This window comes from Lepisma saccharinum, chromosome 17, assembly GCF_977018435.1.
Source record: "Lepisma saccharinum chromosome 17, izLepSacc3.1, whole genome shotgun sequence".
In the NCBI taxonomy this organism is placed as follows: Eukaryota; Metazoa; Arthropoda; class Insecta; order Zygentoma; family Lepismatidae; genus Lepisma; species Lepisma saccharinum.
This window is the reverse complement of record NC_139245.1, coordinates 41107316-41122571: the sequence shown is the minus strand read 5'-3', so window position 1 is coordinate 41122571 and position 15256 is coordinate 41107316. Positions and strand designations below refer to the sequence as shown.

Sequence of the window (15256 nt, the reverse complement as noted above, 5' to 3'; positions counted from 1 at the left end):
ATTTGAAGTGAATCTTTGAGTGGTCTATTTTCACTGTTGTTTAGAATTTTGTTAAACTTTTTTGGCACCGTAAGCCTATTTTCTCTCACAGATATCCAGACAACAGTGAAAGCAAACTACATGAAGATTTATTTGAGTACCCTAGAAGAAATACTACGCAGTTGTAATTTAAAGTTTGGAATACCGAAGTAGTTTTTCAGTTTTGAAAAACGTCTGGAACAGGACAAAGGTCCAGAGTAAAATTAAACTTCAAATACAAAATTTATTTTTTAAATGGAAAAGGAAGAAAAATAAAATCAAATACAATTTTATATTAATATTATTGAAAGGAAATAATTTTACAGATTATTTTTGAAGGTTAACAAAAAAAGTATTTTTGTACCTTTTCACCAGTCAGGCAAAATGACAAACAAATTGTTGTACACCATTAGCAAGCACCATTATCTCAGTCATTAACCATCCATAACTTGCAAGAGTACTGTACATGTACCAAAATACTATATACTCCTGGACTTAAATTTTTAAAAATAAATAAGATACCTAAAATTGAAACTCCACCAAGTACGTACATAGTTCATGCCAGTCTTCAAACAACTTAGCTAACAGAAATACCAAAAAGTGTTGGTCATTTTAATTTGTTACTAGAAATGATACATGAACTGATAATCAACGACACACATGAAAATATTAATTTTTGTAACACAGATAATTATTGTTTTCTTTTCAAAAGAAATGCTAGGAAAACATAATGGCAGAAAATAGCTGCCATTTTGTAATTAGGCTGTATAAATGAGACACTTAATAAGCACCTGCCGACTTTGTTATACAATTATAATAACCAGTGCTCGAAAATTTTTCTTCAAAGATAGACACCAGCTCTGAAAATCAGGCACCAGGAAACCACCTACTAGCAATTGTGCATACTACAGTATGTTTCAAAAGTCGTGCAATCCAAACTTTGAAAATGTATATCATGAAAATCGTAAGAGATATTTACACCGGGTTTTCTGCACTAAGCTAATCCTGTAGGCTATCACTGGGTTCATAAATTTATGTTAGCATTTATCTAAATAAAAGCAATTACATTATTTTGAAAAACATTGTTAATTTGCTGAAAACATCTGAGAACTGATTTTCAACAATAAATACAACCTCAAACAATTTGTGGGATCTTTGTTGGTGTTTGACTGGTTGTAAAACAGTTGCTTGGTGAGGTACAGCAGAAGCAGAGAATTTTTATTGGAAAACCTCCTGCACATGAGTGTAAGAATGAGTAGTAAATTACTCTTCAGCAATGCCCACGCATTGCTCCAATGAATACGCCATGCTGAATCAATTGAAAAAAAAAAAAAAACACTGCACAGTAGCGGCAAAGTGAGCGAAGGGAATTCAATGTAACCAGGGGCAGCCTAGGATTCTCTCACGAGTACAATTTCGGCACAAAATCTTGATTTACGATTTTTCACGTAAATGTATAGCCAATACTTACACACATGTTGCATGCGACTGTTGGCAATATTTCGACCTGCTAGTGTTGCCATATATGGAGATATGTCCCAAAAATGGCACTTTTCACTCAACCCATAAAATCATCTCAAAAATTCATCAAATGTTGCACATGACCAATATTGGTCGCAAATGACAGACTGACATGGCATCAGTCATCAAATGTCTAATTATGACCCTTCAATAATTTCTTACATATTGTTCTTACTCAGAAGTTCATTTCTGGAAAAATTTGAATGCTGCTTGCAGTCAGTTATTAATTTATATAATTTTCTGTACAGAGTGAACTGACAATTTTAAACATTGAAAAATATCTCAATGGATGAGGCTTTATAATGCAGAAAACCCAGTGTAAATATCTCTTACGGTTTTCATGATATACATTTCCAAAGTTTGTGTTGTGCGACTTTTGAAACACTCTGTATAAGATGCTGAGCATCACGGTATTCGAAACATTGCTAAATTTTTTTGAGAAAGCAGGAAATGGGGTGTTGGGGGAGAAAGGGTAAGAAATTGTTACCGACTCTATGGAATGTTCACAATGTTGATACAAGAAAAGAAAAAAAAATTGCTAACTTACGCTGTGCTGCAATTTGAACTTAGAATCATCAAAATTTTGTACAAATTACAGCAAAAGATCGCAGTCGTCAGGCCGAAATATTTAGTCGCCATGGTGACCAAGATTTTTCGAGCCCTGATAATAACCCATTTGCTATGAATTGTCACGAATGACAATTACCTGGGGCTCATATTCAAGTAGTCTTCACTAGGCAATCTCTACAGTATTTCAAACAATACTTAACAAAAATTTTGTGTTTATCAAAAACTGTATGTTCTTTCAGTGGATGACATTTCAAAATGATATTTTTGTGTGGTATGCTTTCTAAGATTTAGGGAGATGAAAAACATTCCTAAATTTCTTGCACTGGAATATTGTCACAGATTTTCTTCCCTACTGCAACACCCAAGATGGGTTTTACTTGATCGTAGAAGCATAAGAAAATGTGACCAGATCTTTGTCTGCTGCCTGAGAGGTGTTATACCTGCAGGAGACTAGACCCTCATCTGGTATCCCAGAGGTGAAACACCATATTACACAGCATAATCATAGCCACCGCAGAATTGCCACATCCTGTTATTTCAGTTCACAAATTTTAAGGTTTAAAACCTTTCATCAAGTAATCGTCAAATTAGCACGTTAGATAACAAAAACAATGATAGTGGTGCAGTATCTTTGGACACAGAATACTATGTTTTGTAAGTCCATACTTTGTAACAGTAGTAAATTTTCTCAAGTGTAATATTTCGGCTATAATACACAAATCAATAACAACTAATATGTTAACATTTTCTCATACCATAAAAATGTTCACTAAACTGTCACAAAGAAATGGTGCACGTCAATTTGGACTATTCAATCTTAATGTATATTCAAGAGTATTCCATGCACCCCAATCTTGCACAAAGGGCAGTTTACCTAGTAATAAATTATTTTTAAGTACTGGTAATACGGGCACAATTTTTGTTTTAAAAGAAGCTTCATATAATGATCACAACGTACTTTCTTACAAAAGAAAACTGGCACAAAATCTGTGACAATTATGTAGTGCAATAGGGTAAATGATTCTAGAATGCTTTAAGGTAAAGCCATTGTAACATTAAAGGATCAATCACAAGGTATTGATTGGAAAAAACTAATAAATAGGTGCAATGCAATTTAACTTAGAGCTCAATTTTGCACGTGCAACAATAATTATTTGAATTTGGTAGAGAATTGATTTCAAAGCATCAGAAATTCATGTGCAATTATGTTCTCTGGAAAGAATTTGGTGTATGTTCTAAATTATAATTAATAAGAGACAATACACAATGTGGACACAGAATTCTAAAGCAATTTTTGTTACCACCTGCATGCAACAGAAAACATTTTAGCAGCAATATTAATTGAGTAATGGTTTCATCGTTTCATATTTTACATGATAAAAAAACAACATTTATAGTATATCTTAGACACACAATTTCAGCAATACTTTTTAAATTACAGTTCAGTCATTTTTGTTAGGTGTAACCTTGTAATTTATATATAAAATAGGCTTTTATAATATTTTATCTTTGCATTATGACTGGAAAAATCGCAGTTTGATTTTCAGTTCATGTATTTTTCTCTTTAGGCAGCAAACATAGAATAATTATTTAATACATATTTTACCAAAAAAAAATTCAATAAATATATTGAGACATTTATCTACACTATACAGTATTCGTATAGGAGTAAATGCATTGAAAGCAATTACTCACAGAACCCTAACATACTTATTAAGGCTTATTCACTACACATTACGTGTTTTTAAACAAACACACACAAAATGCGTAAGTTGTACTAACAACCAAAAATTTCTTCTAAATGCACTCTTTATACAGATCAAATAATCACTGAAAACATCCGAATGTTCTCAAAAAAAAGTGTTTATATATAATATATTACATACGTTAACTGTACACTTGGGTCAGTCCCACAAAGAGGTAGTTTTCTTATGTTGCTTTCTAACTTGCGAGTATTCAAAAACAGGAACATTTCTTCCCAATTACAATCCACACACATTCTTTTTTCGCATATCTTCTCCCACGGTCTTTAGTCTGCTTATATGTACATTCGAACACACATTCATTCACTTACATGCAAATTTCACCCTTTTTAATCCTTTAGTATAAAAAAGTGCCCCAAATTAATTCAATACCTTTGATAACTTGCTTAACTTGCTTAACACTTTGCTGCAACTGAATCACGCATTCATATAAAACATATATGCACATCTCAAATGATACCAATTTTTGAAGTAATATAATGTTTCAGCAATACAGAAATAAATAAAAGTTTTCTTTTTTGGGGAGACAATACACAATTTCATGTGAATATAAATTGGTGATTCTTAAACAATTCTAGTTGTTTTTTAGATACCTCCACAATAAGGTAACTCTGTGTATATTTTCCACATTATTTTACACTCCCACTCTGTAAGTCAATTTAACAAATCTTAAATGAACACTGAAAACAAAGGCAAGAATAATTTGGCAAGTTCCTGAGACATCTGTCATGATGATTACCAATCGAATATATCGAAAATTTGTTCATTTTTGCAATATCTCAATAATTCAAAAATGTAGCACTTCACAAACAGATTAAAGTTTCAATATGGTATACACACATTTTCCATACGAGGCTTAAACTATTACTGGTGTCTCCTGATAATGGTGATAGTGATGATGAATGTGTTCATGGACATGATGATGTTCATGCCGTTCCACTGAATTAGGACTATCTTGCTGTGGAGTTTTCTTAGGGGTAGACGATGGTGGGGGAGGGGAGAAACTTTCTCCTCCACCAAGATGTTCTCGTTCTAACCACCGCACCACTTGAGCCATTGCTCTTGCCTGATCTTCCTCACGATTACGGTGCTTCAAATGATGAGGAGACGAAGAGTGTCCGGTAGCGGGAGTCCTATTCCGACCATTATTATGAGATTTTGGTGAATGCATGTGATCGCACATGTCGTGAGATTTCGATCGAGGATGCGGCCTTGAATGATGATGATTGCACGAATGATGTCCGTTACAGTTCTCGATGCCACAGTCCAAATGGGCATCATTTGAAGGCTGCGAGTTGTCCTTTTCCAACAGATGATATCGGAATGGGTTGGATGAGGGGGACATATTGTGGGACAGATCGTGCGATCTCGACCTGTGGTGACCAGTCTTTTTGTATTGGTGAAACCCATATGGCTTATTATGCTTTGGATTTGATTCTGAGAATTTGTATTTACATGGGAATTCATTGGCGACATTCCATAGGTTGCTGAATTTTGGTGAGTAGTTCTCAAAACCTGCCAAGTCCAGATAGAAGTTGCGATCATTTGGGCAGTCATTGTTGTAGTGAATACGAGAGTCATCTCGGTTTAGGTGTTTATGTCGATGCTTGTGCCTATGCTCATCCAGGCTTCCATGATGAGTCTCACTGCAATGTTTCCTGCAAAACAAAAATTATCATATGTAATTTCTGTTCCAAAAATGCAACAAAGTTTTAAAAGTTATACTAACATAACATAACCCATTGTGCAAAAGCCCTTGAGCCAAGGCCTAGCTACGACTGCCACATGCTTCAGCAGAGATGAGCAATTATCCAACCAGTTACACAGTGATGTGTGGTCAGCACGAAGACAAATGAATTGTCAACAATTAGATCTATTAAAAATCAAACTACTGTTAGAATTTTGTATTGATTCCATGCTCTTATGCCTCAATGGCTGAAGACATTGAGTGCTAGACTTACAATTACCAAAGGTTCTAGTCAGTGGTGGCGATTGGGTCACAAAACTGGGGGGTGGGGGCAAAGTGACAAAACTAAGGGTCTTTCCATTGGCAGATAAGGTTTAGCATAGTGTGGGAGCAAAAGTTGCAAGAAGTGGGGGAGGCAACTGCCCCCCTCACCCCCACCCTAATCTCCACCACTGGTTCTAGTTTTAGCCCTCTTCGGGTATAGGCTTTCATTTGCTCCTTCATTAACTATTTCATGTAATTATCATTCATCGTTACTGCCACAATTAGCTTATATATATGTATAAAAATAAATAAATAAATAAATAAAAAATTAAATTAAAAAAAGCAATGTTAAATAACCAAAATACACATAATATAGAGGGTGTCACTGTTCAACCCTATCAAACTTTCATGGCATGTAGAGTTAATCTTTTTCCATTAAGACAACAAATTTTTGCCTGTTGAGACCTTATTTCAATGCTATGAACTCTTCTCAAATGGCATTAATCTTTTTTTTGCACGAAACCATGCATTACCGATTCACGGTTGTCATTTGCAGTCATATTTTCTATTGGAAAATGGCAAGTTTGTCATATTATGATATGCAAGACTGTGCAATCAATGCAATGCAGTGTGAAAATCTCTGAGCGAAACTTATGAAGCCTATCTTTAATGAAAAAACATAAGACAGAAGAGGCAGCATCTACTTCCATGTTTCTAGTGCTCATAGCTCCAAAGTGGGGTCTCAATGAGCAGAACATTGCTAACAAATTCTGTTCATATTAATGTCCTCTATATGAGGTGAAAATTTGTCGATGTTTTCCTCTGACACCCTGTATAATAGGTTTTCTAGTGGCAACAATACTGCTGATAAAATATTTTAAAAAATTCAAATGCAATACATGCAAAAATCTCTTCAATGCTCTAAGGCAGTGATTCTCAACCTTTGATAGACTGTGGTCTGGTAAATCCCGATGATGTTCCGATCCCAACAATTTCACTCGTAACTACTTTTTTTTAACTGTTAATAAATAACTTATGGTATAACCATAAAGAGCAATAATTCGATTATGTCTAGGCTTTTTAACAAATATAATATGAGGTTAAATTAATTGTCAGCCACTAGATCTAATGAAACCTTGCCGTTTCCTCAGGGCAGCATCATTAAATTATTTGGTAAGTGCTGATTGTCATTGGCATGTTGCATTTTGAACACAGAAAAAATCCAATTAATTCTGATTGGGAAATTTACTCAGAAAACTCACCACTATATTAATTTGATTTTAATGATGTTGATGGGAGAAAAATGTTTCAGAGAACCTCTAATTTATGCCAGCGCCTGGTATCGGGATGTGGCCTGATGGTTGAGATATTCTGCTCTAAGGGGTCCATTGAAGTAATATATTGAAAAGCTTATTTCTAAAATTGATCCAACTTCAATAAATTTCTGGATCATGGAGTCAAGTGGAGTTACAAAAAAAAGATTCTTACCTCGAGGTTTGAAAACTTAGGTTGTTCTTCTCCATGTTCGCCTGGATAATTTCCAACAACTCTTGCCGCTGAAGAGAACTTGATCGCTCCCTAAATTTTCTTCGAGTCCTAAAAGGGGATGAACTACAATGTCGAGATAACTCTGGTGACAACTGATGACAGTACATGTGGTGATTATATCGCACCGAATGAAACTTTTTTGATGATTTTTCACCAAAACTTCTATCTTTGGTTTTTGGAGAGTCCTTATCAGGAGTTTTAGTATCCTTGTTTGTCACATTACTCCCAGTGTCTTCCTTTCTTGAACTTTCACGTATTGTTACATTAAGGTCTTTCTTAAATTTCACCTTATGCGTATTGGGACTTGGACTTGTCTTGCCATCACGTTTATCAGGGGAAACAGTTAACTTCACTTTTATGGTTTTGCTGCCATAATGTGGTACTTTGATTGAAGATCCCAAAGCATCATATATTGTCCTTACAAGGCCAGCTATATCCTGAAAAAAGAATATGAGGTAAATATTACATGTAAATAGGTAAAGCAGGTATTCCATTTTCAATAAAATTCTGTGCAATTATAAAATTTCTCAAAATTACCAATGTAATACAATTTCCATAATGCTTTTATGGGACCTCTCCTCACAAAAAGTAATTGTTTGGATTTTGGATCAGAGTTTAACAAATTTTATTAATATACAAAATAATTTTATAACAAATAGGTTACAGAACAAAATGAGAAGAATTTGAATGTCTAAATTGTCTCCTCATAAAAATGACCGAATCCCAGCCTGAGCATGGGTGTTCTCTGTGAGTGTCCCTTGATCAATTTAATCTTATCATAGCTCATCTTCATCTTCATGATTAGCCAAAAGTGCTAGAAATGCAAAGTAAATTAAACCAACTTAATCAGTCAATCAATAATGACATCCTGCTTAAACTTAGTATGGTCAATTTACACAGCAACCATGTGTCACCCAATCAAAAGCCAAAGCAACTTTGGTCCTCGAGACAAAGCAATGATATAAAGTTAGGTTTGTTTAGTACCAGTAATAATGATAAATTTATCCTTGAAATGTAGCATATTGTTCATAGTGACATGGGTACACAGCTTGAATTTGAAATTACAACATTCTCGTGATGATCCTCGTCAGTCTAACTTATAATTATCAGTTTCTTATAATACCTTATGCCAAGTACTGTAACTAACATCATATTCATTATGGCATAATATGGAATTTTCAACTTGCATTAATTTCTTAAAAAATATTTTGGACATCCATGTTTATACAATTCAGGTATTTTCTTTTTTTCTAGGATGCAACATATTACAATTCGATAATTTACATTAGTTGTACACTGACAGTCTGAAACAATAGTCAGAAATGTGTATGCTTAAATTTTGCTTTCAATGTCTTGGGAGTGATTCAGCAAATTAAAATTATGGGATGAGGTATAATAGAAAACTTCATCTGTTATAATCCCTTATAAAAAAATCAGCTGGCTACTTTCCATGCAAGGGGTCCCAGGTTCAAATCCCAGACTGGGCATCCGTCCATTCATCAATTTCATCATGTTATCACTCATCTTCATCCTTACAATTAGCCAAACGTAGAACAAAAGTGTAGTAAAATTAACCAAATCAATCAATTATTCAAAATTCACACTCCCAGTGAATGCTATGCCAGACATACGAAATGTAATGTCAAGTTTTTCAAAATTAATATGGATACAATACGTACATCCTTTGTTATCTTTCCATGGCCATCAAAGTCATAAAGAGTGAATGAGAACTCCTGACGATCTTGACCACCTTCAACTCCTTCAACAGACACATCACATTCAAACTCCTACAAGAAAAGAAAAAGAGAATACTGTAAGGAAGGGGTGCATTATAATTAACACCGTGTATATATATAGCCTATATCATACCTCTTTTGGAGTTGGGTATGAGTGTCTTTTATTGGACATCTAAAGTCAATTTGAGGTCTATTGTCATTGGGTACATCACTTAGTATATAAACTAGCTTGTCAGCAAAAGTAAATTTATGTAAAAGGTTGAGTTACAATAAAGGACATGAAGAACCTTCAAAAAATATTATGTTGGTGAGTGGCATAATTAGATTTTATTTTGTGGAGAGGGTAGTGCTTTAGTTTTAATATGTACAGTCATCCAATCACATCACAGAAATAATGACATTATAGATGAAAAAGCGTTGCATTACCAAATAAGAATTACTCAAGTTTAGGAAAAGACATGCAGTAAGCAAGTTCTAACTATAAAAAATCATTCTTCAGGATTTGAAGGTTTCAGGGGAAAGCAGTTCAAGCCTGATTGTGGATACTTTAAATATTCTGGCCGATTGCTTTGTTTCAAAATTATGCTGTTGCTTTACCAACTTTACATCTAGCTTCTTACACATTTAAGCAAACACAATTCGATTACTTCGTGGCAAGGTGGAATTATTTAAATCAGGTTATTTTTTTTAATCACCGATTTAAATCACTTTAAAAAAATAATTTATACAATTATGTACACAAGGATTTTGTAGATATCAGAATCACTATTGGTGAGAGCAAATTGATCTCGTAAACATTTATTAGGCTCTAAGAAAGGAAATGTAATATGCAAACTGTAAACACACTTAAATTTCTCTTAATTTAAAATTCAATAATTTTTATAGGCAAAAATAGCAAACATTTTGTGTAGAATAATATAAAAAATACTAACCATGTTAAACCGTACATATTGTGATTACCATTAAACTCTAAGTAAACATGGCAGCTGATATTGTCTAAACTATCATTAGAAAAATTGCCAAAATTCAGCTACAAAGACTATAAAAATATTTAATGTTACAATTATGTAGTACATGAATGTTTTATTTTCACTGGAAGAAAAGTTACTGTAATTATTATAGTTTCATTAACACACTCAACAAACATTTCCATAGTAAGTTCACATATACAGTATTTGAAACAGAGAAATGTATATTTAGTACACACATTTATTTTTTTGCTTTAATAAAATTGTTTAAATATTTTACAGGGCCCTTTAACATATATGTATGGTGTTAAAATCCATGCAAGCAATTTTAAGCTTATTTTTTAAATCAAAAGAATCAATTTACATTTTAAAAAATCCGATGTAAATAAAAAATCATCAAAAGTTATTTTTTTTCAACAAAATTCATGATTTTTATCCATCATGTGCCCTGGTATCACACAATTCACACAAGTAAAAAGCGACATCACTGACACCATGGTGCTTTCGCCATGCCCACTCGCCCTAACGGTATCACGAACCTATCAAACGGGTTTTACACAATGTTTTCTTAAAGGGAAATTCGCGTTCATGTCACATTGAATTGCCAATGGGTGTGACGTTACAACATTGTTGATGTTATTCCCCGAGGTCACTGCACTATATTATGCAATGCTGCAACTCAGCGTCACATAATAGAAACTATTTCATTCATTTGCGCCTGTAAGGGAGGGGGAACGGAGAATTCCCCCCTCTGCAAATTTCTGGCCCATTTGGGAATTGTTTCATGCATACATAATACTTGTACGGCTCAAAAAGAAGTTTGGAATTCCCTGCCTACTGATGTTTTTCCAAACATCATATTGCCAAGACATGCACTCCTTCCAAGCAAGTGATGAAGAAGCTTGTCAAACTTTTTTTTGGGGGGGGAGACAAAATCGCCTTTCCCCCAGGGTGAACAAACAGACTTTCCAAAGGAGGGCAGTGCTTTATTTCGAATTATTTGCAAAAGAAATAACATTTATTTACGTGGAAACTCCACTTAAAAATGCACAATGAAGCGAAGGAAAATTTTACCACTAGTTTTACAGAGGCCAGGCAAGTGTACCCCAATATAATTACATTAATTTGTTAAGTGTTGATTTTCATGTGTTCCATTTCGGACACCGAGGAATTTCAATTAATCAGAATATTTCCACTTCAATACATGAAAATTGCTGGGCAAACTACAGTCCCGTCGCCCTTTCAATCGGCGCGGGAACCGCCTTTATGGCAATGACCCTCTGTTGCCGCATTTACACACACCATGAAAATCCCCTTCCCCCAAAGCAGCCGGCAGGGAAACAGGATTTTGTCACAATAACCGTTCTGAGCTGTGAATGGACACCAGTTGGTACGGCGGCTGCATTATAAATTGACCGTGTTGTCCGTCCGTCAACTATACTTACTGGAGTCGATTCTATATGTAAATAGTTCAAAACATGACCTTTCCTAGACTACAAAAATGTTGATTTTTTCGAGAAACAGTAAACTTCCCTTAGATTTATTGACTTCTACAGGCTTTCCTGACTGGTAGCCACCCTGCGTACAACACCATCTTGAAAATATAAAAACGGTACTCACCTCGAAATTAAGTTCTTTTCTCTCGCTTTCTTGCTCCTCAGTATTTTTCTCGTTGTCAGCTTTCTCCTCGCAGACATCTTTCTCACTTGATAGTTCCGTTGTGTTACTATCACCTCTCATCAGTTCTTCCGTGTCAGATGGACGACCGTCGCTGGAGTCGGTGGGAACCACTACTGAAAAAAAAGGAAAGAAGGGCACATTACACCTCTGAGCTCATGCTTGGAAACAAATTCTAAATTCTATTCCTATGCCGTTACGGGTATTCTTACTGTGGACACCGACACTGGTGAAAGATGTGAACATTTAGCAAATAGTATTAAAATGGTTATCATTTGACAACAAAGGTGGCAAAATTAAGATAAACCTCAGTAGAGTGAAGCGTGTAATTTTTTTCTTTCTTTCTTTCTTTGGCGGAGAGAGAGAGGGTGTATTTGTTTGGAATCGAGTGTAAGCAAAAAATGTATAGATCATGAGCCTCGGGATAAAGAAATTCCCGTCTCGGTCGTGACTTCTGGAAATTATTTCTCGACCTTTCGGGATACGAAACAGCAGTGATTAAACGTGGTTAATTCTCGATGGATTTGTGAATGTGTGTATTAAAGTGTCTGAAACTTCATGGAAATTACCAGTTTTTATTCCAGAAACAACAGCCACTCGAAGGGAGGAAATGTACAGAATTAGAGATTTCCACGGTGTCGGAAAATATAGAAAATTTTCACCCACACACCACATACATTTTCCAAAGTTCACTGCTCCAGCATGAATTTTCATCCCTCACACACATACATATTAGTAGTTTGCAACAATTTTTAACAGCTTTCTTGTTGGATATCTAAGTACAAAGTTCCAAAAACAGTCCATCGATTCTGTAATCCTGCAATTCTCCCGCACATCCTCTCAACTTATTGCGTTGAAGCCATTTTATTTATTCCATTTTTCAGATGACAAAAATCCTTAAAATATTGTTTGGGTAAAATGGCTGACGTAAAATGATGCAAACTGTCAGTTTCACAATAATCGAATGTGGAAGGGAGATACTATTGCCCCTGGCAGGGATTACACATTACCTTGCTTGCCAGGAGTAAATGGATCTTCTGGGGGGAGGGGGCACCTGCTGGTACACACTCCGTTAGTTCGCATCTAAATGTGACATTCATGCCCGGAATTTGTTTACGTCAAATGCGTGGACCTGCAACAGCTTATATAGAAAACATAAAATCGAACCCTTCCACAAACTTATTCTAATAAAAAGTCAAAATGTAAATATTAGTGTAATTTTTCACTCTGAGTAGGTTTTGTAGATAGAATTATAGGAAAAGTTTCGTGGATGTACCACTTGGAATTTGCATCATCTCTGTTTCAGCAAGAGACTCCATTCACGATAAACACCATTAGTTACGAGGATATCTCTGAATCATAGTGGAATCTCGCCAATACCACAACTATGACTAACTTAAAATATAACGTGCGTGAGAGTGTCTTATTTATTGACGATAACATGGGAAGAAGTATTCTTGACGAGGAAATAAACATAAAACACAGATGAATCTTTCCAGAAGTAGTAGGTAGAACACAGTCCAAACAATTCTGTCGCAAAATATAACAGCGACGACACGGCGCGGGGATAAATCTTTCAAGTATTCAACGGTTAACATTATAAACAAGATTTCCAACCATCGTAGCAACGGTTTTTTTCAGGGGGTGGGGATGGCATGCTCCTGGATCACCCACAGTCAACACCCGCGAGAATTTGTAACAGACGAAGAGTTTACTCGACATACAGAACACAGTGGTGCGTTGGCATTTCCCCCCAAACCAAGGGGGGCCGCAGGATTCTTTCTCAGGGGGGCAGTCACAGAAACTTTCATTATTATTATTGCTTTTATTTTTATTATTATTATTACACTACTACTACTACTACCACTACTTCTTACGGTTTTTTTTTCTAAAATTACATACATTTGTAATTTCCAGATTTTGTATACCTATATACAATTTGCATAACTGTATACTTAACGTAAATTCATTTAGGACCAAGAGCTGTTTTTATAGTTAGATAATCAGTATAAAATAGAATGATTGATTGATTTGGTGCTTTAAGTCCACTTTATGCACAGTAAGGCTAACTGGGACTGGACCTACAGTTTAAAGTGGGATCCGAACCACTATGTGCCTCCACCGGGAATCGAACCCGGGACCACTTGGCGACGACACTACCCTGCTTCAAATAATAATAATAATAGTTTCTGTAATTTACGGCCTGTAAGTTACAGAAAAGAGTAATTTTGTTATAAAATATCTCTACAATTTGACCATTCGAATTACATTTACTCTTTCCAGAAATCTCAGGGGGGCCAAGTGCACCCCTGCCCCCCCCCCTCCTGCGGGCCCAACATCCTTCCGAAACATCGTTTCACGAGTGTATCATGTTGCGTGTGTCGTGGAAATGGGGTAATTGTTTCTTTCATACGTAAAGTTTGTTCGCGGTATTGATCTGCTCTCATTCACGGGCGCGCTTCAAGTTCAAACCCAGGGTCAGTGTACTCGCATTTGTCGCTTCTGCCAACCTCTCAACCTTACGTGAATGTTGCTCGAAATGTTACAATGAAACCGTAACGAACTGGATGTATAAGTTTATAATTCGCTAAGTTTTAGGACATGGCGTAAGTACAATCACCGGCAAAACAAATTAAACACCGGGAAATATTCGCTTCCCTGCAATACGGTATGTGTGTTGTCTAACTCTACGCAGGGAAGCGAATATTTCATGATCTAGGTGTTATATTTGTTTTGCCGGTCACTGTACACTTGCTATGGGAATCTACTGACTACGAATCAGCCTTAAAGTGATCGAGCATATACCGCTTAGGGTTCCACTAATTCTCCCGATAACGTAATGGTTAACGCTGTCGTATGTTCTCAAGCTATCTGGGGTTCGATTCCCAGTGAACGCACACTACTAGTGGTTCCGTTCCCAATTTAATCTGTAAGTGCAGTACCGATTAGCCTACCTGTGTATAAAGTGGACCTGAAATAACTGACTGCGCGCTTAGTGTTGTTTTTTTTTTACGTCAGATGATGTTATCCATGCCGATGGAGTGATACGACACAAGGGGTTCGGGGTTCGAATCCCGGCCTGGGCATGCAAATTAATATAATCAATCATCCTCATCTCCGCGATTAGCCAAAATTGGCAGAAAAGCGAAGTAAAATAAACCAAATCAATCAATGACATCATCCGTTAATGCTTGCACTCTGTAATTAAGGTGTCTGGTTCGAGTTTCATTTGTACCCGTATTAACTTCTCTCTCGATCAGCTTTTGTATACAACGGGACACTCTCATAAACGACTTATTTGTTTCGAAGAGCTGCTCCTCAGTATCTTAGTACACAATGATTAATGACAAGTGCAGTCCACACTGAAATTGTCCGCAAAGTTCTAGAAGGAAATATACCAGCGTGCTTTATCTAGGTTCGACAGAACCCAAACCTCAAACGCGAAGAAATTGGTTGCACCTTTCAGACCGTCACAACAAGGTTACACTATCTTTACGAAACGAG

The 15256-nt window shown here is 35.7% G+C and overlaps 1 protein-coding gene across 2 annotated transcripts in view; it reads right to left on the bottom strand.

Moving 5' to 3' along the window:
• Window positions 1-301: 301 nt before the first annotated feature.
• Window positions 302-15256, bottom strand: part of nkd (NKD inhibitor of WNT signaling pathway naked cuticle) — a 243428-nt gene continuing 228473 nt past the window's right edge. For both annotated transcript variants that reach the window (XM_083139341.1, XM_083139340.1), the window contains 4 exons: window positions 11696-11868; window positions 9051-9158; window positions 7312-7808; window positions 302-5530 (listed from right to left, as the gene is read on the bottom strand). In XM_083139341.1, coding sequence (XP_082995467.1) covers window positions 4729-5530; window positions 7312-7808; window positions 9051-9158; window positions 11696-11815 — 1527 coding nt within the window. In that variant the 5' untranslated portion in view covers window positions 11816-11868 and the 3' untranslated portion in view covers window positions 302-4728. The remainder of the gene's footprint in view (window positions 5531-7311; window positions 7809-9050; window positions 9159-11695; window positions 11869-15256) is intronic.